The sequence below is a fragment of the Natrix helvetica genome (assembly GCF_964273705.1).
Source record: "Natrix helvetica genome assembly, chromosome: W".
Taxonomy (NCBI): Eukaryota; Metazoa; Chordata; class Lepidosauria; order Squamata; family Natricidae; genus Natrix; species Natrix helvetica.
Window position 1 is genome coordinate 82609874 of NC_138555.1, and position 25077 is coordinate 82634950.

General features: G+C 44.2%; 1 protein-coding gene across 1 annotated transcript; it reads right to left on the minus strand.

The window, feature by feature from the left end:
* Positions 1-4216: 4216 nt before the first annotated feature.
* LOC309400628 (dehydrogenase/reductase SDR family member 4-like) lies at positions 4217-22852 on the minus strand (the record flags this gene model as incomplete). The annotated part of the gene is made up of 8 exons (XM_081969188.1): positions 4217-4800; positions 9662-9717; positions 11383-11517; positions 14175-14226; positions 16628-16698; positions 17333-17434; positions 19279-19524; positions 22814-22852. The coding sequence occupies 8 exons, from the start codon at positions 22850-22852 to the stop codon at positions 4686-4688; spliced, it is 816 nt and encodes a 271-aa protein (XP_081825314.1). The 3' UTR covers positions 4217-4685.
* Positions 22853-25077: the final 2225 nt, after the last annotated feature.

Here is a 25077-nt window from a genome sequence, read left to right on the forward strand (position 1 = left end):
AACCTCTTCCGAGCGGTGGAGAGGCAGTAGGGCTGGTGAGGAGGCACACCAAGTGCGACCAAAACGTAGAGAACAAGCCTGCATCGAGAGACATAGAGATTAGGTAGATACCCAAGTGAGCATTGCAAAAACAGTGGGGAGAGAGAGGGAGGGAGGAAGGAAGGAAGGAAAAAGTGAGAAAGAAAGAGAAAGAAAAAGAAAGAAAGAAAAGAAAGAAAGAAAGAAAGAAGGAAGGAAGGATGGAAGGAAGGAAGGAAGGAAGGATGGAAGGAAGGAAGGAAGGAAGGAAGGAAGGAAGGAAGGAAGGAAGGAAGGAAGGAAGGAAGGAAAGGGAATTCTGGGATTTGAAGTCCACAGTTCTTAAATTTGCCAAGGCTGAGAAACACTAAAATACCATGATTGCTAATACAACTAAAATTATAATCCATGCATGTTGCAAAGAGTGGAGAGAGCGAGAGAGGGAGGGAGTGAAGGAGGAAGGGAGGGAGGGAGGGAGGGAGGATGGAAGGAAAAAGTGAGAATGTTAGCATAGTCTTTATTGTCATTGTACAAAATAAATACAACAAAATTGGTTGAAAGAAATTGAGAAAGATAGAAAGAGAAAGAGAAAGAAAAAGAAAAAGAAAGAAAGAAAGAAAGAAAGAAAGAAAGAAAGAAAGAAAGAAAGAAAGAAAGAAAGAAAATTCTGGGATTTGAAGTCCACAGTCCTTAAAGTTGCCAATTAAAATTATAATCCATGCATGTTGCAAAAAGTCTGGAAAGAGAGAGGGAGGGACCGAGGGAAGGAAGGAAGGAAGGAAGGAAGGAAGGAAGGAAGGAAGGAAGGAAGGAAGGAAGGAAGGAAGGAAGGATGAATGAATGAATGAATTCTGGGATTTGAAGTCCACAGTCCTTAAAGTTGCCAAGGCTGGAGAAACACTAAAATACCATGATTGCTAATAATTTTCAGGCTTGTTGCAAAAAGAGCGAGGGAGGACGGAAGGAATAAAAACAAGAAAAGAAAATAGAAGGGAAGAAAGAAAGACAAAACGAGAGAAAGAATGAATAAATGATTTCTCGGATTTGAAGTCCACAGTTCTTAAAGTTGCCAAGGCTGAGAACCACTAAAATACCATAATGGCTACTAATAGAACTAAAATTATAATTCATGCATGTTGCAAAAAACGGAGAGAGTGATGGAGTGGGAGAGAGAGGGAGAGAGAGAGAGAGAGAGAGAGAGAGAGAGAGAGAGAGAGAAATGAAAAAGCAAAGAATCACAGGATAAGATTCACCTCCGTCCGCCAGCGAGCCAAGACCGAAAACAACTCCTATACAACCGTTGCCTCCTAAGGGAGACAGATGTGCAAACCCTCCCACCCCCCCACGCCTGTACACACACTCGCACACACTTTTGTAAACAAGCACCACGGTCGAAGCTGCCCACCGCACAAGGCAAGGTTGACATCACCCGAGGAAGATAACACATGCGCGTGAATGCACACGCATGTCTCGAGGCACTCGAAACGGATGTGTCTTTAAAATAATTTCAAACACACACACACACACACACACGGAGCACCCCCAAACCACACGCAAGCTGCAAAAGGGAAAAGAGAGAGAGAGAGAGAGAGAAAAGGGACAGGAATTCATGCTCGCACGCCCAAGTCCATTGCACTCACAAAATCCAGACCTGTGCACATGCAATATGCAATATATATATATATATATATATATATATATATATATATATATATATATATATATATATATATATATATATATATATATATATATATATATATATATATATATATATATATATATATATATATATATATATATATATATATATATATATATATATATATATATATATATATATATATATATATATATATATATATATATATATATATATATATATATATATATATATATATATATATATATATATATATATATATATATATATATATATATATATATATATATATATATATATATATATATATATATATATATATATATATATATATATATATATATATATATATATATATATATATATATATATATATATATATATATATATATATATATATCCAGGCAGAAAACCATATTTTTATTTTTAATGTTGCCTTTTTATATTTGTGCTGATAAATAAATAAAGGGAGACTAGTATAGATCTATTTCAAGCTATTTAGCTCTCATCAGCTAGCCATACCCTAGCTGTTCAAATCCCAGTAAGGGTATGGCTAGCTGATGAGAGCTAAATAGCTTGAAATAGATCTATACTAGTCTCCCTTTATTTATTTATCAGCACAAATACAACACACACACACACACACACACACACACATATGATGATGATAATAATAACAACAACCAGGCAGGGTGTATGCGTGCCACCCTTCTTGCCCGTTGTGCGAGGCTCACTTATTTTTTTTACACGCCCAGGCAAAATCAGCTGCAGAGCCCGCCCCACACAAAATATGCCCCACATTTGCCAGCAAAAGGGGAACCAACCTTCACCAGGTACAGCTAAACTATAACTCCAGATCGCTCATCTCTTCATCATAAAAACACCCTGAGCAAAATCCTGCCAAGACAGATCTGGACGGTGCATTTGATGGGCAGAATATAGAAATATATATACGGTATATATATCTATTTTATGTCGTTTCATTTAACGACCGCTGCATGCAGGAAAAAGCCCAGAGCAACAGCTCTTCCAACACACACACACACACACACCCCTCCCGGAGAATAATCCCCCACCTCTCACTTACCAGGTGTGGATTCCCACGAAAAAGTCTGGAAAGGCGAAGAAGGGGGAGTGGGGGGGGGTAAAAAAAAGCCACTCCCCAAATCTTCTGGAAAGGCACAGATGTGCTTCAGAGACACACCCAAGGCGAGAGCCAGTAGATCGATGGAGAGGGATCTCCGCCGGGAATACCGCTGGTGGGGGCCGGGGAAAAATACAGCCCCATGGAGGAAGCAGGAAGGGGTGGGGGGAAAGGAAGGGAGGGGGAGTCCTGGGTGGGCTTAAAAAGAGCTCGCGGGACCCTCCAAAAGGTAGAATGGAGGGAGGGAGGAAAAAAGAAGGAGAAGGGACCAGGCGAAGAGGCAGACGAGTGGCGGGTGATGGAGGGATCGGGAGGAGGAAAAAGGACGGAACACGGCTGGGGTGGTGGTGGAGGGGGGGTTGGGAAAGAGAGGGATGGCTGGAATGAGAGACAGACAGACACACACAGAGAGAGAGAAGGATGGAGAGAGAGAGAGAGGATGGAGAGAGAGAGAGAGAGAAGGATGGAGAACTGAAACGAAAACCGAAGCTGAATCAGCAGAGAGAATCCACCAAAGGCACTAAGCAAAGAGGAGCTTGTTGGGGTGGGGGGATGGGGGAGCCCTGATCTGTGCCCACCCCCTCCCCACCACAGCAGATTCTTTAAAATTTTTTTGCAAAATAATAATAATAATAATAATAAGCCTCCGGCTGGACCATATTCCCCCCAGCATGGAGACACAATGAAGGGGAGGGGGCTTAAGGCAGCAACTGGCTGGCTGGGAAGGAGTTGGGGGGGGGACGGAACGAGATGACCGGGAGGAATTGGAATGGGGGGGGGAGGTGTTCTCTTTCCTCTCCCCTCCCCCCCACAGGAAAGGGAGGAGGAGAAAAGAGAAAAGAAAAAAAAAGAGAGGATCGGAATTATTCCCGATGGGAGGGATGGCGGAGGGGCCGTGCTGGGTGGGTGGGTGGGAAGTTCCTAGGGAGGGGTTGGGGGAGATGAGGAAGAGGGGGGGGGCTCCCTTGGGTATGCCAACCAGCCCACCCCCCACCCCAGAGAGAAACAAGCCCCCCCCCTCCCAAATGCAGAGGGAGGTCTTGGCACCAGATCTGAAAAAGGAGAGAGGAGACTGACTGCATGTTGTGTTTTTCTGTCTGGTGGAACCCCTTTTTATGGGGTGGGGTGGGGGCGGCGCTTTGGGGTTCCCTTCCCACGCATTCCCCCCACCCCAAAGAGAGAAACAGACCCCCGACAAAGGTGTGATTCCAAAGAAGTGTTTATTTGAATGATTACACACAAGGCACTGAGGCAGAGCGACGACAATGAGCACCGGCGATATTTCGTACCCCCAGATTCGGGCGGCTCCTCCCAATCTTGGAGCCGGTCCCAGCTGGTTTCCCCCCCTCCCCTCTCCTGGAAAGACCCTCCCCCTAATTTCCCAGGAAGCACTAGGGAAGCCCCCTCTATCCCCCTTGGATATCCCCTCCGCCCCAACCTCCAAGAGGTACGATGTGAAAACAAACCAGGATCAACCTAACCACCTTTCACTCCGCAACACGGCTCGGAGGGAGGTCGCGCAGGGGAGTCTCCTGGCACGCACGTGTGCGACGGGAAACTTCGACCTCAGCTGTGTGTGCAACGGCTTTTCCCACCTAAAATCCAAGGGTTGTTGTTTCCCCACCTAAAATCTAACAGGAGGCACATATTCCCCCACTCAACCTGGTTAGCAGGAGGTCCATTTTGGGTGGCCATCCCTTCTTCTCAAGAACATTGACCTCCCGCTCCTTTGAAGCTGGACCCAACCACCATCCCAGCTGGGCGTTGCTGGTTCACCCCCAAATCTTATTCCTGAGGTCCCCTTGTGCGATTATCTGTCCATTGTCGTCGCTGAACCGGAAGCCGCCAAGAATCTCCTGATCAAAGGCGGGCTTGAGCACCGTCAGCCACCACTACCGTCTCCCCGGTGATATAGTTGGCATCGGCGGAGCAGAGGAAAGAGACGATGCCCGAACAGTCTGACGGGACTCCGATCCTGGGGGAGAAGAGGAGGAGGGGGACCTGGTTAGTGGTCAGAGGACCCCAAGGTTGGGTCTCTCGTCTTCATCCAGAACATACGTAGTTTGCAGGTGGAAGCGTAGGGAACGTAGGCCTGGAGAACCTCAAACCAAGATCTACCTTGGCGGATCGGATCGCTCAAAAGGCCATCCTGGTTCAGCAGTTTGCATCTACTGGTGGTCAACCAGACGTCCACCAGGAGACAGAGACCTTCTGCAGCTGAGCCCTGGCGACATTTGGAGGTATCTGCTCCAACTCGCAGGTCACATGGAGTCTAAGATCCATGGCCTTTAAGAAACCATTTGGAGGTGGTGGTGTGGCCTGCGGAGGTGGCAGCAGAATGGGACAGGGAAAAGGTTGGGGAGGAACATCAGCCAGTCCTGGAGGTTGAGGAAAGCTCAGACGAAGGGCTCTGCGTCGGAGGCAGAGAGGGAGTTAGACAGCAGTGAGGCAGAAGAACAGCTGGAGCCTGTTCCCAGTGTGTGCATGCGCAGAGCTGCCAGAAGACAGGAACAACTAAGAACGCAGGGTCGGCTTGGGGGTAAAGCCACACCTTGTAGGGGATAGGCCCCTCCCATAGGAAATAAAAAAGTGGAGCAAACGGGGAGGGGGCTTTTGCAGGAAACAATTTGTTCCTTCGGTCGTTTCAAGAGTGGGAAGTTCTGTTTGTGACTATAAGAGACTCTGTGCCAAGTGTGGCCTTGCCCTGCATTGGGGAACTAGTTATCTGGCAGCTCGCCAAGCGAGATAAGGTTCGTGTGGATAAATATTCCTCTGAAAGGCTGTTCGCCAAGCCTTGCGGACTGTGAATGAAAGGAATCCACAGTCGTGCCAACTGTTGCCTTGCCCTGTGTGTGGAAACTCTTATCTGGCAGCTCTCCAAGCGAGATAAGGTTCGTGTGGATCAATATTCCTCTGAAAGACTGTTTACCAAGCCTTGCGGACTGTGAATGAAAGGAATTCACAGTCGTGCCAAGTATTGCCCTGTGTGTGGAAACTAGTTATCTGGCAGCTCTCCAAGCGAGATAAGGTTCGTGTGGATAAACATTCCTTTGACATAATGTTTGCCAAGCCTTGCGGACTGTGAATGAAAGGAATCCACAGTCGTGCCAAGTATTGCCTTCCCCTGTGTGTGAAAACTAGCTTTCTGGCAGCTCTCCAAGTGAGATAAGGTTCGTGTGGATAAATATTCCTCTGAAAGGCTGTTCGCCAAGCCTTGTGGACTGTGAATGAAAGGAATTCACAGTCATGGCAAGTGTTGCCTTGCCCTGTGTGTGGAAACTAGTTATCTGGCAGCTCTCCAAGCGAGATAAGGTTCGTGTGGATAAACATTCCTCTGAAAGACTGTTCACCAAGCCTTGCGGACTGTGAATGAAAGGAATTCACAGTCGTGTAAATTGAAGGAGTTTAGCTGGGATTTCTTGCTTTTTAAGGAAGCCTGGGTCAGAACAGGTATCTGCTCCAACTTGCAGGTCACATGGAGTCTAAGGTGGATGGTCTTCCAGAAACCTCTTCTTCAGGAGCCCCTTCCATCTCCTGGAGGACAGGGTTCTTGAAGGCCATCCATCTTCACGTTCCTTGCATGCTAGCATCATATTTTCTTCAATCTCTTGTGGGTTAGCGAGATGTTTTGGGCCTGTGTGTTGGGCCTCTCTTTCTTGTAAACGTCCCCGGATTGGGATGGAAAAATAAGAGAAATATCTCCTTCAGCTTCTCCATGTTCTGCCTGGTTTTTTTCTGTCTTTCCCCTCTTATTGCATTTTTACAAGAGTCCTAAAGTAACGTCGGAGACTTGGACGTACAACGGCTTGTCAAGCTAACTGTTTGGTGCCCCCCAAATTACTCCAGGTCGGCCTTTCCTAAAGGTTTAGGGGTACAAGGGTCTTGTAACTTGACAGCTTTAAGAAATTTTTATTTTTAATGTTGCCTTTTTATATTTGTGTTGTATTTGTGCTGATTTCCCTGGCTTAGCTGATAAAGGAGGAGAGCCTGTGGCTTAGTGGCAATTACATCGGCCTAATATGCAATACAGCCCTGGTTCGAATCCCAATAAGGGTATGGCTAGCTGATGAGAGCTAAATAGCTTGAAATAGATCTATACTAGTCTCCCTTTATTTATTTATCAGCACAAATACAACACAAATATAAAAAGGCAACATTAAAAATAAAAATATGGGTTTCTGTCTGGATGGTTTTCTGTGATGAGCCGAAGGACAGAAAGAGGGAGTAGTGAGCTCCCTCCCATATTTGGGCATACCAGGGGTTGTAACACAAATACATGTGTGTGTGTGTGTGTGTGTGTGTGTGTTGTATTTGTGCTGATAAATAAATAAAGGGAGACTATATACAACTATATACAAATACAACACAAATATAAAAAGGCAACATTAAAAATAAAAATATGGTTTTCTGCCTGGATGGTTTTCTGTAATGAGCCGAAGGACAGAAAGGGGGAGTAGTGAGCTCTCTCCCATATTTGGGCATACCAGGGGTTGTAACACAAATATATCTATCTATCTATCGATCTATCTATCTATCATCTATCTATCTATCTATCTATCTATCTATCTATCTCTATATCTACATCCATCCATCCATCATATATATATCATCTATCCATCATACATCTATCAATCCATCTATTTATCTATTATCTATCCATCCATCCATCATCTGTCTACCTACCTACCTACCTATCTACCTACTGTACCTATCTATTATCTATCAATCCATCTGTTATATGTTTGCTTTGTCCACATATTTATTTCATATGTTTCGTTGTACGCCGCCCCGAGTCCTTCGGGAGAGGGTGCGGCTAAGAAATAAATATTTATTTATATATATATATATATATATATATATATGTATGTATGTATGTATGTATGTATGTATGTATGTATGTATGTATGTATGTATATATATATATATATATATATATATATCCATCTATCTATCTATCATCTATATCATCTAGCTATCATCCATCCGTCTATTCATCTATTATCTATCCATCCATCATCCATCTATATCCATCTATATCTATCTATCTATCTATCCATCCATCCATGTCATATATATGTATGTATATATCAGGGGTGGGTTCCTGCCAGTTCTAACCTCTTCTGTAGAAGAGGTTCCACAAATCTCCAGTGCCGCTTAGGACCGGTACCAGCTCCTTCCCCCCGCCTGTCCGCACATCATCAAGATGAAGAGCGAGAGGAGGAATTCTGGGAGTTGAAGTCCACAAGTCTTAAAGCTGTCAACTTTGAACACCCCTGTGGGTTTTTTTCCTAAAGGTTTAGGGGTACAAGGGTCTTGTAACTTGACAGATTTAAGACTTGCACACTTCAATGCCAGAGTTCCTGAGCCAACATGACTGGAGGAGGAATTCTGGGAGAAGTCCACAAGTCTTAAAGCTGTCAAGTTTGAACACCCCTGGGGGTTTTTTTCTAAGGGGTTAGGGGTGCAAAGGTCTTGTAACTTGAGAGCTTTAAGACTTGCGTGCTTCAAATGCCAGAGTTTCTGAGCCAACATTTTGGTTGCTAAGCAAGAGCGTTGTTAAGTGAGTTTCACCACATTTTACAAGTTGGCCACGCCCACCCAGTCACATGACTGCCAAGCTACTCCCACCCAGTAACATGGCTGGCAAGCCACTCCCACAAAGCAGGCCACACCCACAGAAGAGATTCTAAAATTTTTGAAACCCACCACTTGTATGTATGTATGTATGTATGTATGTATGTATGTATCCATCCATCTATCTATCTCTATCATCCATCCATATCCATCATCTATCTATCCATCATTCATCTATCCATCCATTATCTATCTATCCATCCATCCATCCATTCCATGTATTATGTATGTATGTATGTATGTATCTATCTATAACATCCATCCATATCCATCATCTATCTATCATCTATCATCTATCTATCTATCTATCTATCTATCTATCTATCTATCTATCATCTATCTATCTATCTATCTATCTATCTATCTATCTATCTATCTATATCTACCTACCTACCTACTGTACCTATCTATCTATTATCTATCAATCCAGCTATCTATCATCTATCTATCCATCCATCCATCCATCCATCCATCCATGTATTATGTATGTATGTATAATATAGTGTGTGTATTAAATTAACATATATTAATTATAATTATCAGGATAATTAGAAATATGTTTAAATTAAATTATGTCAGCATAAATATGAATATAATTATAAATGTTAAATTATAACGGTTATCAATGTGAATGTAATTATTAATGTGAGGTAAATGAAATTATAATGCAGTTATCAATATGAATATAATTACCAATGTGAGTTAAATGAAATTATAATGTAGTTATAAGCATCAATATCATTATAAATTTAAGTTAAATGAAACTGTAATGGACTTAGAAACATCAACATAATTACAAGTATCAGCTAAATTAAATTGTAATTCAATTATAAATATCAGTACCACTAGGAAAATTCTAATGGCATTAAAATATAAATATAATTATAAATTTAAGCCAAGTGCCATTATAATTTACTTAAAATATCATTATAAAGAAGGACAACTAAAATATAATTGAATTAGAAATGCAAATTAAATTGAATTATGTAATTCTACAGGTCTAAACAAAAGAATTAAAATAAAATAAATCTAAAAATGAATGGTTAGCTGTGGTGTTTTCCCTTTAGTCAAAATTGATGACAGCTGTCAGTTTTAAGGTTTCGCAACCCCTCAAAAAAAGAACAGCTGAAGTGTGTTGGAAATTTATAGAATTAGACCAGAGGCCTTGTTTTAATGCAAAACTCTGATTTATCCCAAGTTACCTCTTTATCCGCAAAGTTTCCAGCATTTGGCGTTCTGTGTTTTCGTCCTGCCAAAACTAGACAAAAAGAATAGCTGTGAGGTGATTTGATTTTAATTTTAATTTTTAATTTTGGGGTTAGCGAGTCCCATTATTTGGAATTACAGGCTGTCCTCAACTTACAAGTTTTCATTTAGTGACCGGTTCAAAGTTTCACAACTGATTCATATTTATGACGGTCGCCCCTAACCCTTTGGCAACCGTCGGACAAGCAAAGTCAATAGGGCAAACTGGATTCACTTAACAACCGTGTCCCTAATTTTAACAACTGCCGGAAAGGTTGTAAAATGGAATACACCGTGGCAGGAAAGGTGGACTTCAACTCCCAGAAAGCCTTACTACTTTTTAAGATGGGCTGGACTTCAACTCCCAGAAAGCCTTGCCACTTTTTAAGATGGGCTGGACTTCAACTCCCAGAAAGCCTTGCCACTTTTTAAGATGGGCTGGACTTCAACTCCCAGAAAGCCTTGCCACTTTTTAAGAGGGCTGGACTTCAACTCCCAGAAAGCCTTGCCACTTTTTAAGATGGGCTGGACTTCAACTCCCAGAAAGCCTTGCCACTTTTTAAGATGGGCTGGACTTCAACTCCCAGAAAGCCTTGCCACTTTTTAAGACGGCTGGACTTCAACTCCCAGAAAGCCTTGCCACTTTTTAAGATGGGCTGGACTTCAACTCCCAGAAAGCCTTGCCACTTTTTAAGATGGGCTGGACTTCAACTCCCAGAAAGCCTTGCCACTTTTTAAGATGGGCTGGACTTCAACTCCCAGAAAGCCTTGCCACTTTTTAAGATGGGCTGGACTTCAACTCCCAGAAAGCCTTGCCACTTTTTAAGAGGGCTGGACTTCAACTCCCAGAAAGCCTTGCCACTTTTTAAGAGGGCTGGACTTCAACTCCCAGAAAGCCTTGCCACTTTTTAAGATGGGCTGGACTTCAACTCCCAGAAAGCCTTGCCACTTTTTAAGACGGCTGGACTTCAACTCCCAGAAAGCCTTGCCACTTTTTAAGACGGCTGGACTTCAACTCCCAGAAAGCCTTACCACTTGTTAAGGTGGGCTGGACTTCAACTCCCAGAAAGCCTTGCCACTTTTTAAGATGGTCTAGACTTCAACTCCCAGAAAGCCTTGTCACTTGTTAAGGTGGGCTGAACTTCAACTCCCAGAAAGCCTTGCCACTTTTTAAGATGGTTTAGACTTCAACTCCCAGAAAGCCTTGCCACTTTTTAAGATGGCTGGACTTCAACTCCCAGAAAGCCTTGCCACTTTTAAGACGGCTGGACTTCAACTCCCAGAAAGCCTTACCACTTTTTAAAATGGCTGGACTTCAACTCCCAGAAAGCCTTGTCACTTTTTAAGGTGGGCTGAACTTCAACTCCCAGAAAGCCTTGCCACTTTTTAAGATGGTCTAGACTTCAACTCCCAGAAAGCCTTGTCACTTTTTAAGGTGGGCTGAACTTCAACTCCCAGAAAGCCTTGCCACTTTTTAAGATGGTCTAGACTTCAACTCCCAGAAAGCCTTTCCACTTTTTAAGATGGGCTGGACTTCAACTCCCAGAATTCCCTAGTCAGAGTCATGAGGAATTCAGGGAATTGACGTCCACCCATCTTAAAAAGTGGCAAGGCTTTCTGGGAGTTGAAGTCTAGACCACTGCCCTCAAATCTCTTTCCCGTCTTTGAAGATACTCACGGCCGAGCTGAATTTCGTGCGGATCAGGCCGGGCGCCAGACAGTTAACACGGATGTTTTGAGGGGCCAGTTCAATGGCCAGGTTGCATGTCAACCCCAGGAGGGCTGTCTTGCTAACGTTGTAAGGCCCGAGGCTCTAGGAGAGAAGGGCCGAAGGAAGCAGGATTAGGGGTACCTTGAAGAGCCCACTGGGACCTCCCTGGTCCCCTCCGCCCCCACCGAGACTGATCTCAAAGCTAAACAGGCTTAGCTCTCTACATCTCTTTGTAGGAGTTTGTCTTTCTTTTTCTCTACACTCTCTCCATCTTTCTACCATCTATCAAACTATCCATCTATTATCTCTATCTGTGTCTGTCTGTCTATCTATCTGTCCGTCATCCATCCACCTAGCTCCACCCACCCGTCCATCCCTCTGTGTTTATCGATATCTGTTTAGCTATTTATCTGCATTTATCAATTTATTGTAATTATCTTATCTATTTGTATCCATCCATCCATATCTATCAATCTGTCTATCCATCCATCCATCCATCCATATCTATATCCATCTATACCTGTGACGGGGTCAGGTATTTGTCAGGGCAACCGAGGTCTGCCCTGTCAGCTGGCCGGAGCGCATGTGTACGCTGGCCACCTGACTTCAGCCTTCTTTTGAAGCCATTTTTCGCCCTCCGGAGGCTCCTGAAGCCTCCGGAGCGCGAAAAACCGGCCCTACGGGCGAACTGGAAACTCAGGAACAAACGTCCGGTTTGCTCGTAGGGCCGGTGTTAGCCCTCTGAAGCATTCAGGAGCCCTTAGAAGGCTTCCCCGAAGGCTCAGGAGGGCAAAAAATGACACTTCCGAATTGCTCGTAGGGTTGTTTTTTGCTCTCCGGAGCCTTCACGGAAGCCTTCTGAAGGCTCCGGAGGGCTAAAACCGGCCCTACGAGCAAACTGGAGGTCACGAACTTCCGGTTTGCCCGTAGAGCCGTTTTTTTGCGCTCCGGAGACTCCAGGGAAGCTCCTGAAGCCCCTGGAGGGCCTCCGGGGGGAGGAGGGGGCTGTTTTCGCCCTGCCCAGCCTCCTATAAAGCCTCTGGAGCCTGAGGAGAGCGAAAAAAGCATGCAAAAATGGGGGGGGGGAGAGCGCTCACGCACGACACTCCTGCGCTCCCCCCGCTTTTGGCACGCAAGCCAAAAAAGTTTCGCCATTGCTGATCTATACAACTAACTAATCAAGGAGAGAAGCAACTCAGAACTGAGGAGAAATTTCCTGACAGTGAGAACAATTCATCAGTGGAACAGAAGTTGCCTCCAGAAGTTGTGAATGCCCCAACACTGGGAGTCTTTAAGAAGATGTTGGATAGCTATTTGTCTGAAACGGTATAGGGTTTCCTGCCTAGGCAGAGGGTTGGACTAGAAAACCTCCAAGGTCCCTTCCAACTCTACTATTGTATTGTATTGTATTATTTATTTATGTATCTGTGTAATTATGAATATCCATCTAACTTATTCATATCTATCCATCCATCATATGTCTATATCTATCTGTATCCATCTATCTATCTATCTTCTATCTATATTATCCATCCATCCATCCATCCATCCATCCATCTATCTTTCTATCATCTATCTATCTATCTATATCTATTATCTATCTATCTATCTATCTATCTATCTATCTATCTATCTATCTATCTATCTATCTATCATCTATCTATCTATCTATCTATCTTTCTATCATCTATCTATCTATATCTATTATCTATCTATCTTCTATCTATCTATCTATATCTATCTATCTCTCTTCTATCTATCTATATCTATTATCTATCTATCATCTATCTATCTATCTATCTATCTTCTATCTATCTATCTATCTATCTATCTATCTATCTATCTATCTATCATCTATCTATCTATCTATCTATTGGTTTATCTATTGTAACTATCTTATCTATTTATATCCATCTATCTCTCTGTACATGTATTGGTATCTTTCCATGTAATTATGTGTATCAGTCTATCATATGTGTATCTATCCCTCCATCTATCATATCTGTCTATCTGTATGTATGTATGTATGTATGTATGTATGTATACATGTATATGTATATATGTCTGTCTATCTGTGTTTATTTATTGTAACTATCTTATTTATATCCATCCATCTATCCATCCATCTATTTATCCATCTATACATGTATTTTTATCTTCCTATGTAATTTATATCAGTCTATATTTATATCTATCCATCCATATCTGTCTATCTGTGTCTGTCTGTCTGTCTATCTATCATCTATCTATCTAATCTGTCATCTGTTTGTCTGTGTCTGTCTGTCTTTCTGTCTGTCATCTATCTATAGCTATCTAATCTCTGTCATCCATCTACCCACCCATCCATCCAATCTGTCCTCTATCTGTTTATCTGTCTGTCTGTCTGTCTGTCTGTCTGTCTGTCTGTCTGTCTACTATTTATAATCTAGCATCACCCATCATATTTAAAAGTGTTTATCCGAGTTATTTACCTTTCCCAAATCTAACTTCTCTGAATCCTCCCACTTAAACCGGGAGGCCCAGGAGACAGAATAAAAAAGGGATAAATTTTTATATCTCCTAATTTGGAAAACCAACTTCCTAGATGCAGGCAGCAATTGCAATGGCCTTTTTGACAGGTGCGTAACGCAGCTGGCTCCTCTTCAGGGTTCAAGGAGAAATAAATCCCTTTCTTCCCCCCCTCCCCTAATTCTTTTATTCCATTTTTAGAGACGGCCCGAAAGACGCAAAATAGATAGAAAACAATCTGCTTCACTCACTGGAAACGGCCTATATCCAGCAATGGACGACACGATGACGATGGAGCCGCTTCTGGAATAAAGCAAGGAATTGAGAAAGGCAAAAAAAAAATTCCTTCTGCTCTCATAATTCCTTTATTCACCTGGAATCAGTCACTGTTTCTCTCCCAACCTACCTCACGGGGTTGTTGTGAACCATAATTAGGATTCTACTGAAAGAAGCGTTTAGGAATCTAAATGCGAAATGAAATAAAGTTCTGAAGCAGGAAAATAACTTCCTTTTTTCTTTTTTGAGATCATGGGTATCATCCTCATTTAACGACCTCGTAATCCCTTGCGGGGTGGAGTCCGGGCAACTGAATGGAGCTGAATCCTTTACTGGCCAGATGCCCTTCCTGTCACCAATGTGGAGTTTTTGTTCATCAGCAGATATATTCTCATGGTGCCCAGAGACAAGAAATATCTGCCTCTACCTAGGATTGAACTCCTGATTGCGATCATGGGAACGATCTCAAAATATTATATATTATCTACATCTCTGGAATGCCTCAAACAATTTCAACCAAACTTGGGTACGCAGATGACTTCCTCTCTGGAAACAAATACGGTGGGAGTAAGACATCCCTAATGCCCCTCGGGGTGTGTGTGTTCTGTTACGATGCAGCCTGTTGTGCCTTCAAATGGCTTCTACCGTACTGCCGTAAAATGGCTCCTACTGTACAGCTCAGTGGAGTTGCCATGGTAACGACTTCAGAGTACTCCTCTGGTAAGGGGGAAAAATCGAATATTAGAAATTATGTTTCTTCCGGATATTTTCCCCCTATAAATAAATATCCGGGCAACGCCGGGTTATCGGCTAGTAGAATATCCTATTCTGGCCACGAAGACCGAGAATTCATGGCATTTCTCATGAATGCGGCAGGCTCCGAGTGCAAATTCTACCTCTCTCGAAAAAAAAGGGCACCCACCCCTCCTTCACAAAGCTGGGACTTTTATCAGAATCAAGAATCTTATTTTGTTTTATAGCCGAAGAACAGAAGACTAAGAGAGAGCAGCTTTCAAAGGGTTGGAGAAAGTCACTGAGGACTAGAAACTTGAAATGCTTCTAGAGAGCGAAAAAAAGAAAAGAAAGACTGGTAGTCCAAGCTGATCAGACAATGGGCAAGAAGAAAAAGAAAGAAAGAGAGAAAAAAATAATAATATAACTATTTTCCAGCCCAAATGTTAACTCGAATATATAGACAAACTATACAATGTACTGAGGTAATTTACCTCCGGCTCTAAACTGAAAGACGGTACAGGTAGACCTCGACGTACGACCACAATTGAGCCCCAAATGTCCATCGCCAAAGCAAGGCTGACGTTAAGTGAGTTAGGCTCCATTTTACGACCTTTCTTGCCACCATCGTTAAGTGAATCGCTGCTGTTGTTATGTCAGTAACGCAGTTGTTAAATGGATCTGGCTTCGCCTTTGACTTGGCCAAAAAGGGATCACGTGACCCCAGGACTCTGTGACCGTCGTAAGTGTGAGTCAGTAGCCAAGCAGTCAAATTTTGATCACATGACCCTGGGGATGCTGTGACCGTTGTAAGTGTGAGTCAGTGGCCAAGTGTCCGAATTTTGATCACCTGACCCTGGGGATGCTGCAACCGTCGTAAGTGGGAGTCAGTGGCCAAGCGCCACGAATTTTGATCGCGTGGCCCTGGGGATGCTGCGACCGTCGTAAGTGTGAGTCAGTGGCCAAGCACCACGGATTTTGATCACGTGGCCCTGGGGATGCTAGGACCGTTGTAAGTGTGAGTCAGTGGCCAAGCGTCCAAATTTTGATCACGTGACCCTGGGGATGCTGTGACAGTCATAAGTGTGAGTCAGTGGCCAAGCGTCTGAATTTTGATCACCTGACCCTGGGGATGCTGTGACCATCATAAGTGTGAGTCAGTGGCCAAGCGTCTGAATTTTGATCACCTGACCCTGGGGATGCTGTGACCATCATAAGTGTGAGTCAGTGGCCAAGCGTCTGAATTTTGATCACCTGACCCTGGGGATGCTGTGACCGTCATAAGTGTGAGTCAGTGGCCAAGCATTCAAATTTTGATCACGTGACCCTGGGGATGCTGTGACCGTCATAAATGTGAGTCAATGGCCAAGAGCAACGCATTTTGATCGCGTGACCATGGGGATGCTGTGACCGTCATAAGTGTGAGTCAATGGCCAAGAGCAACGCATTTTGATTGCGTGACCATGGGGATGCTGTGACTGTCGTAAGTGTGAGTCAGTGGCCAAGCATCCAAATTTTGATCACATGACCCTGCTGCAACGGTCATAAGGGTGAAAAATACCTCACTTTTTTCAATGTCCTCGTGGCTTGGAACGGTGACTAAACAAACAGTTGTAAATCGAGGACTGCCGGTGTATAAATTAAAGAGGAAAAATAACCCCCACCCCCCAAAAAAAGGTTGCCACGACATACTCACCCCCTCTTCTGCATATGGGGGACCACGAGGTTGACCAGCAGCGCTGTCGCCTTTACGTTGATATCCAATATCTGAAACGAAGAGCAGGCGGACTTGGACTTATGACCATAATCTTTGCCGTCTGTCCTTACGGCCGTAAGACGAGACACCCACGCGATTTTGCTGGCCTGATTTTAAGCCCCATTTTTCCCTGTGGCCGTTGTAGAAAGCCAGCTCCGCGGCCGAAAACCATACGCCCCCGTCATAAAAGCATGCACAGCCATCGTAAAACGAGCGCAGCCGTCGCAAAGGGTGTCAATTTGGGAGGAAAACTGGCCGGAAAAGACGGTAAACTCACCTAAATTAGCGTCCCGGGTTTGAGTTAACGTCGGAACTGACCTTAAACGTGAAACGTGTGTTTGTATATACAGGGTGTGTGCATTTGTGTGTGTGTGTTTGTGCTGCTGTCGGAATTCTGGAACCAGATTGTAATTAGGTTTTGGGGGGAATCTGTCCTCATTTCAAATGGTCGCTAGGCGAACCGGCGTTAAGTGAGGACCACCTCTAAAGCGGAAAAGCAATCTTTTTTTTATCCCCAACCGTTTCCCCAATCCATGTTTGCAGATGTTTGGCCTTGCCAGCAAGTCTGAGCGACGTTCCTCCCCGCGGGTGGCACCCTCCGGACTACAAAGCCCATCTCCTCGGTCCCCATTTGCCATCTCTCACCTTGTCCCAGACTTCCTCCGAGGCATCCAATATGCTTCCAAAAAATGGGTTCACGGCTGCATTGCTGACCAAAATATCAATTCCCCCATAGCGCTCAACGGCCTACGAAAAAAAGGACGGAGAATTAAACGCCGCCATTTAAAAAGCTAAGCCAGGGAGTGGCGCAGTGGCCTAGAAGTCGAGCTCTCGCCTTACGATCAGGAGGCTGTGAGTTCGATCCTAGGAGGTAGAGGCGGTTATTTCTCTCTCTGGGCACAATGAGAATATATCTGCTAAACAAAACTCCACATTGGCAACAGGGAAGGGCATCTGGCCAGTAAATATTCTGCTAGCTCCATTCAGTTGCCAAGACTCCACCCCCACAAGGGATTGTTAAAAGAAGATTTTGAAAAGCTAACCCAGTTTGTAATACAATATTTCTCAATTTCGAGGACTTTAAGAGGGGAGGACTTCAACTCCCAGAATTCAAGGTTTGCTGGCTGGGGAATTCTGGGAGTTGAAGTCCTCCTCTCTTGAAAGTTTTCAGGGTTAAAAAAACACCCTTCCAAATGCAAATTCAATCTCTTTTTTGCAACTGTTTAATAAAACAAACGCCATATAAAGCTATATGCAACTCCATCCAATTCTCTTCCTGTGGCAGAAAATAGCTACAGGCAGTCCTTGACTTGCAACGGTTCGTTTAGTAACCATTCGAAGTTACACCACCACAGGAAAAAGTGACGGGACCGTTTTTTTCACACTTCTGACTGTTTCAGCCTCCCCATGAGCGCATGATTTAAAATTCAGACGCTTGGCAACTGATTCATATTTATGACGGTCACAGGTCCCGGGATCACGTGACCCCCTTTTGCGACCTTCTGGCAATGGGGATAGCCAGATTCATTTAACAGCCTTGTTACTAACTTCAAAACTGCAAGGCTTCCGTCAACGCCGATGGCAAGAAAAGTCGTAAAATGGGGTGAAATTCATTTCACAAATGTCTCCAGAAATTTTGGGCTCCAGTGCGGTCGTAAGGCGAGGACTACCTGTAGATATTCCAAGCAAAAGGGTGAAACCAGCCAGCCCCTTCTGAAAAGAAGCAAAATTCCCATTTTCGAATCTTAAAAGCTCCGAGGAGAGACAAAAAAACCTCCCAGAATTATTCCCCAGCCAGCAAGTCCTTAAAAATCAGAGAAAATAAGATTTGTTTTTCCTTTGGGGAAACTTTTTTTCAGTTCTCTGTCTCTGTGACAGGTTGAGTCTTGCACGGTAGAAGCCACAATGGCCGAGAATTTTGATCGCAAGTCATTTGCCGGAGGGAAAATGTCAACCCACGCCACTCCTTCGAAACCAACCATTCGAAGGAGTGGCGTGGCGTGGCGGCCTAGAGGCAGGAGCTCTCGCCTCACAATCAGGAGGCTGTGAGTTTGATCCTAGGTAGAGGCAAATTTTTTTCTCTCTCTCTGGGCGGAATGAGAATATATCTGCTGAACAAAACTCTGCAATGGCGACAGAAGGGCATCCGGCCATTAAAAACACTCTGCTAGCCCTATTCAGTTGCCCAGATTCCACCCCACAAGGGATTATGGGCTTGTCGAAAGACAATGATACTTTAGTGACCGCTTGAAGTTACAACAGCACTGACTTATGATCGTTTTTCACGCTTGACCACCGTTGCAGTATCCCTGGGGTCCAAATTCCGAGTCACGCAACTCTCTTTTTGCGACCTTCCGACGAGCCAAGTCAACAGGGAAGCCGGATTCGCTTAAGAACGGCGGGACTAACTTTACGTACTGCGGTAATTCGCTTCACCACGGGGGGAAAGAAAAGTGGTAGGACGGAGCGAAACTCGCCGAAGTGTCTCGCTTAGTGAGCAGAAGTGCTGGATTTGATTGTGGTCCTAAGTCCAGAACGGCCAGGTAGTGAAACAATGGGGCAAGATATGCCATGGAGGAAGGGGCGCTTACCGCATCCACTAGGCGCTGTCTGTCTTCTGCCTTGCCCACGTGACACACCAACCCCGACACTCTGAGGTTCTCGGCCTGCAATTCGGCCACGGTCCGGTCCACGTTGGCCTGCTTCCGGCTACTCACCAGCACGTGGGCCCCGTCTTGCGCCAGCCGGCGTGCGATGGCTAAGCCAATTCTGCCGAGACAGAACCACGATACAGATTGACCCCGAATTACAACCGTTTCAGCGCTGAAAAAAGCGCACTAGGACCGTTTTTCACACTAGTGACTGTCGCGCTCGTGGTCACGTGGTGATCCGAATTTGGCAGCCGATTCCTGTTTACGACGGTCGCAGCGTCCCCCGGGGTCACGCGATCCCCTTTTGTGCCCTCCCGACGCGCAAAGTCAAGGGGGACTGCAGGGATTCAGTTAACAACAGTGGCAAGGAAAGCCATCAAATGGAGTAAAATTTGCTCCGCGAACGTCTCGCCTAGCGACAGGAATTTGGGGGTCAATGGTCGTACGTCGAGGACTACCTCTAATAGGATGCACCCAGCAGGAGGCCTTTTCGTGCAATTCTCGGTGCCATTCTGCAGATAAAACAGGTACGGCTAGTCCTCGACGTACGACCACAATTGAGCCCAAAATTTCCGTCGCTGAGTGAGACAGTTGTGAAGCGAGTTTTGCCTCATTTTGCAACCTTTCTAGCCACCGTTGTTAAGTGAATCGCTCCAGTTCTTAAGTCAGTAACACGGTGATTAAGGGAATCTTGCTTGTCTACCCCCAAGGGTAAACGATATAGGTAGTCCTCGACTTACGACTGCAACGGAGCCCTACATTTCCATTGCTGAGACATTTGTTATGTGAGATTTGCCCCATTTTATGATCTTTCTTGCCATGGTCATTAAGTGAATCGCTGTGGCTGTTAAGTCAATCGCACGGCCATTAAGTGAATCTGGCTTCCCCAATTGATAAAGACAGTCGCAAAAAAGGGGATCGCGTGACCCCGGGACACTGCAACCGTCATAAATATGAACCAGTTGCCGGGAGTCTGGATTTGGATCATGTGGCCATGCTGGAAAGGTCTTAACTGTGAAAAACGGTCGTACGTCCCTTCTTTTGGTGCTGTTGTAACTTTGAACGGTCACTAAACAAACTGTTGTAAGTCGAGGACTACCTGTACAGTATACAGGGAGTTCTCACTTGACAATCATTGACGTTATGACAGTCATTAAGAAACTTTTCTGGTTTCGGGCGTCCAGATGTGCACCTGTCAGCTGGTCTTTGCGGATGCCAGAACGCTGGAAAACAGCCTGAAAAATGGCCCCAAAACAGGCCATTTTCTGGACTGTTTTTCAGATTGTTTTTTGCCTGAAAAACCGCTTGAAAAAGGCCTGAAAACGGCCTAAAGCCAGCCCGGAAAATGGCCTGAAAACAGCCCCCAAAAGGCCTAAAACCGGCCTGAAAAATGGTCTGAAAAAGTCCCGAAAAATGGCCGGAAAACGGCCCCCCAAAAGCCTGAAAAATAGCCAGAAACTGGCCTGAAAACAGCTCAAAAAGGCCTAAAACCGACCTGAAAAATTGCCTGAAACTGGCCTGAAAATGGCCCCCAAAGGCCTAAAACCAGCCTGAAAAATTGCCTGAAACTGTCACAAAAAATGGCCTGAAAACGGCCTCAAAAGGCCTAAAATCGGTCCGAAAAATGGTCTGAAAATGGCTGAAAAAGGCCTAAAACCAGCCCGAAAAAGGCCTGAAAAATAGCCTGAAAATGGCCCAAAAAATGCCCTGAAAATGGCCCCCAAAATGCCTAAAACCGGCTTGAAAAATAGCCTGAAACTATCACAAAAATGGCCTGAAAACGGCCCAAAAAAGGCCTAAAACCGGCCCGAAAAATGGTCTGAAAAAGGCCCGAAAAATGGCATGAAAATGGCCGAAAAAAGGCCTAAAACTACCCCGAAAAAGGCCTGAATATGGCCCCAAAAAGGCCTAAAACCAGCCTGAAAAATAGCCTGAAACTGGCCTGAAAAATGGTCTGAAAAAGGCCTGAGAAATAGCCTGAAACTGGCCTGGAAAATGGCATGAAAACGGCCGAAAAAAGGCCTAAAACCAGCCCAAAAAAGGCCTGAAAATGGCCCCAAAAGGCCTGAAAAATAGCCTGAAAATGGCCCAAAAAATGCCCTGAAAATGGCCCCCAAAATGCCTAAAACCGGCTTGAAAAATAGCCTGAAACTATCACAAAAATGGCCTGAAAACGGCCCCAAAAAGGCCTAAAACCGGCCCGAAAAATGGTCTGAAAAAGGCCCGAAAAATGGCATGAAAACAGCCGAAAAAAGGCCTAAAACCACCCCGAAAAAGGCCTGAATATGGCCCCCAAAAGGCCTAAAACCGGCCTGAAAAACAGCCTGAAACTGGCCTGAAAAATGGTCTGAAAAAGGCCTGAGAAATAGCCTGAAACTGGCCTGGAAAATGGCATGAAAATGGCCGAAAAAAGGCCTAAAACCAGCCCGAAAAAGGCCTGAAAATGGCCCCAAAAGGCCTGAAAAATAGCCTGAAAATGGCCCAAAAAATGCCCTGAAAATGGCCCCCAAAATGCCTAAAACCGGCTTGAAAAATAGCCTGAAACTATCACAAAAATGGCCTGAAAACGGCCCCAAAAAGGCCTAAAACCGGCCCGAAAAATGGTCTGAAAAAGGCCCGAAAAATGGCATGAAAACAGCCGAAAAAAGGCCTAAAACCACCCCGAAAAAGGCCTGAATATGGCCCCCAAAAGGCCTAAAACCGGCCTGAAAAACAGCCTGAAACTGGCCTGAAAAATGGTCTGAAAAAGGCCTGAGAAATAGCCTGAAACTGGCCTGGAAAATGGCATGAAAATGGCCGAAAAAAGGCCTAAAACCAGCCCGAAAAAGGCCTAAAACCAGCCCGAAAAAGGCCTGAAAAATAGCCTGAAAATGGCCCAAAAAATGCCCTGAAAATGGCCCCCAAAATGCCTAAAACCGGCTTGAAAAATAGCCTGAAACTATCACAAAAATGGCCTGAAAACGGCCCAAAAAAGGCCTAAAACCGGCCCGAAAAATGGTCTGAAAAAGGCCTGAAAAATGGCATGAAAACAGCCGAAAAAAGGCCTAAAACCACCCCGAAAAAGGCCTGAATATGGCCCCCAAAAGGCCTAAAACCGGCCTGAAAAACAGCCTGAAACTGGCTCGGAAACTGGCCCAAAAAGGGCCTAAAACCGGCCTGAAAAATGGCCTGAAAACGGCCCCCAAAAGGCCTAAAACCAGCCTGAAAAATAGTCTGAAACAGGCCTGAAAAATGGTCTGAAAAAGGCATAAAACCGGCCTGAAAAAGGCCAAAAAATGGCCTGAAAACAGCCCCAAAAAGGCCTGAAAAATTGCCTGAAACTGGCCCGGGAAACGGCCCAAAAAATGCCTAAAACCGGCCTGAAAAATAGCCTGAAAAAGACCCGAAAAATGGCCTTTTGTTTGGCTGTTTCTCAGGCCGCTTTCCGACCCTCCGGCGCCCGCAAAGACCAGCTGGCTGGCACACATGCCCTCACGTTCTGCTTTGGGCACTCAGTGCTGAAAAGGTTTGCCATCACGTTCATTGCATATACCTTCATTTCAGTGACTCAGGGGTGAGATTAGATCCCTGAAACGTGCTTTTTCCAATCCAGATCAGCCGATGGACAATTTACACACCTGACTAGTGTCAAAAATTACAGCGGAGTGAAATAATGATGTGTTTTTAAGGCACTTCAGAATCGTAGCGGGATTTAGTCAAAATCTACGGGACGTTAGAAAGGAAGAAACGAAGGGATCTGGTTTGAAGGCCAGGCTTGGCTGAAGGAGCATGAAAAGAGAAGATTTTTTTTCCAGAGCATTAACCATCCTGAAAATAGAATACTTAATTCAATTTAATTAGATCACAAAACAGGTTGTTGCAAAAGCATCCAGAAGCAGGAATTCGTCAGTTGCAAGTAACTGCATGCTTCATCCGGGAAGAAACTGAAAAGAAACTCCCTGCCTTGAGTTACTTGTAAAATAATAAAGGTGGGATACAAACAGGAAGGAAGGAAGGAAGGAAGGAAGGAAGGAAGGAAGGAAGGAAGGAAGGAAGTAGGGAAGAAAGGAAGGATGAGGGAAAAAAGGAAGGAAGGAAAAAGAGAGAGAGAGAAGGAAGGAAAGGAAAAAAGAAAGAAAAGAAAGAAGGAAGAAAGAAAAGAAAGAGAGAAGGAAGGAAGGATGGAAGGAAGTAACAAAGTATGGTAGAAAGGAAGAAAGAAGGCAGGGATGAGGAAAAGAAGGAAGGAAAGAAGAGAAAGAAAAGAGAGAGAAGGAAGGAAAGGAAAAAAGAAAAGAAAGAGAGAAGGGAAGAAGGAAGGAAAGGAAGAAAGAAAGAAAAGAAAGAGAAGGAAGGAGCAAAGTATGGAAGAAAGGAAGGAAAAAATGTGGCAGGGATGAAGGAAAGAAAGAATGAATGAATGAATTCATTTTGGGGATGAAGTCCATAGTTTCTTAAAGAAAGAAAAGAGAAGGAAGGAAGGAAGAAAAGAAAGAGAGAAGGAAGGATGAAAGGAAGGAAGTAACAAAGTATGGTAGAAAGGAAGAAAGAAGGCAGGGATGAGGAAAAGAAGGAAGGAAAGAAAGAGAAAGAAAAGAGAGAAAAGGAAGGAAAGGAAAGGAAAAAAGAAAAGAAAGAGAGAAGGGAAGAAGGAAGGAAAGGAAGAAAGAAAGAAAAGAAAGAGAAGGAAGGAGCAAAGTATGGAAGAAAGGAAGGAAAAAATGTGGCAGGGATGAAGGAAAGAAAGAATGAATGAATGAATTCATTTTGGGGATGAAGTCCATAGTTTCTTAAAGAAAGAAAAGAGAAGGAAGGAAGGAAGAAAAGAAAGAGAGAAGGAAGGATGAAAGGAAGGAAGTAACAAAGTATGGTAGAAAGGAAGAAAGAAGGCAGGGATGAGGAAAAGAAGGAAGGAAAGAAAGAGAAAGAAAAGAGAGAAAAGGAAGGAAAGGAAAGGAAAAAAGAAAAGAAAGAGAGAAGGGAAGAAGGAAGGAAAGGAAGAAAGAAAGAAAAGAAAGAGAAGGAAGGAGCAAAGTATGGAAGAAAGGAAGGAAAAAATGTGGCAGGGATGAAAGAAAGAATGAATGAATGAATGAATTCATTTTGGGGATGAAGTCCATAGTTTCTTAAAGAAAGAAAAGAGAAGGAAGGAAGGAAGAAAAGAAAGAGAGAAGGAAGGATGAAAGGAAGAGGAAGAAGCAAAGTACAGAAGAGAGGAAGGAAGAAGCAAAGAAGGAAAGGAAGAATGGAAGAAAGGGAGGGAGGGAAGGACGGAGCAAAGAAGGAATAGAAAAATGGAAGAAAGGGAGGGAGGAAGAAAGGAAGAGGAAGAAGCAAAGTACAGAAGAGAGGAAGGAAGAAGCAAAGAAGGAAAGGAAGAATGGAAGAAAGGGAGGGAGGGAAGGACGGAGCAAAGAAGGAATAGAAAAATGGAAGAAAGGGAGGGAGGAAGAAAGGAAGAGGAAGAAGCAAAGTACAGAAGAGAGGAAGGAAGAAGCAAAGAAGGAAAGGAAGAATGGAAGAAAGGGAAAGTGGGAAAGAAGGAAGGAGGAACAAAGTAGAGAGGAAGAAAGAAAGGAGGGAAGGAAGGAGGGAAGAAGGAAAGGAAGACTGGAAGAAAGGAAGGAGAAGGAGGAAAGATGAAGAAAGAAGGAAGGAGCAAAGAAGGAAAGGGAGAATGGAAGAAAGGGAGAGTGGGAAAGAAGGAAGGAGGAACAAAGTAGAGAGGAAGAAAGAAAGAAAGAAGGGAAGGAAGGAGGG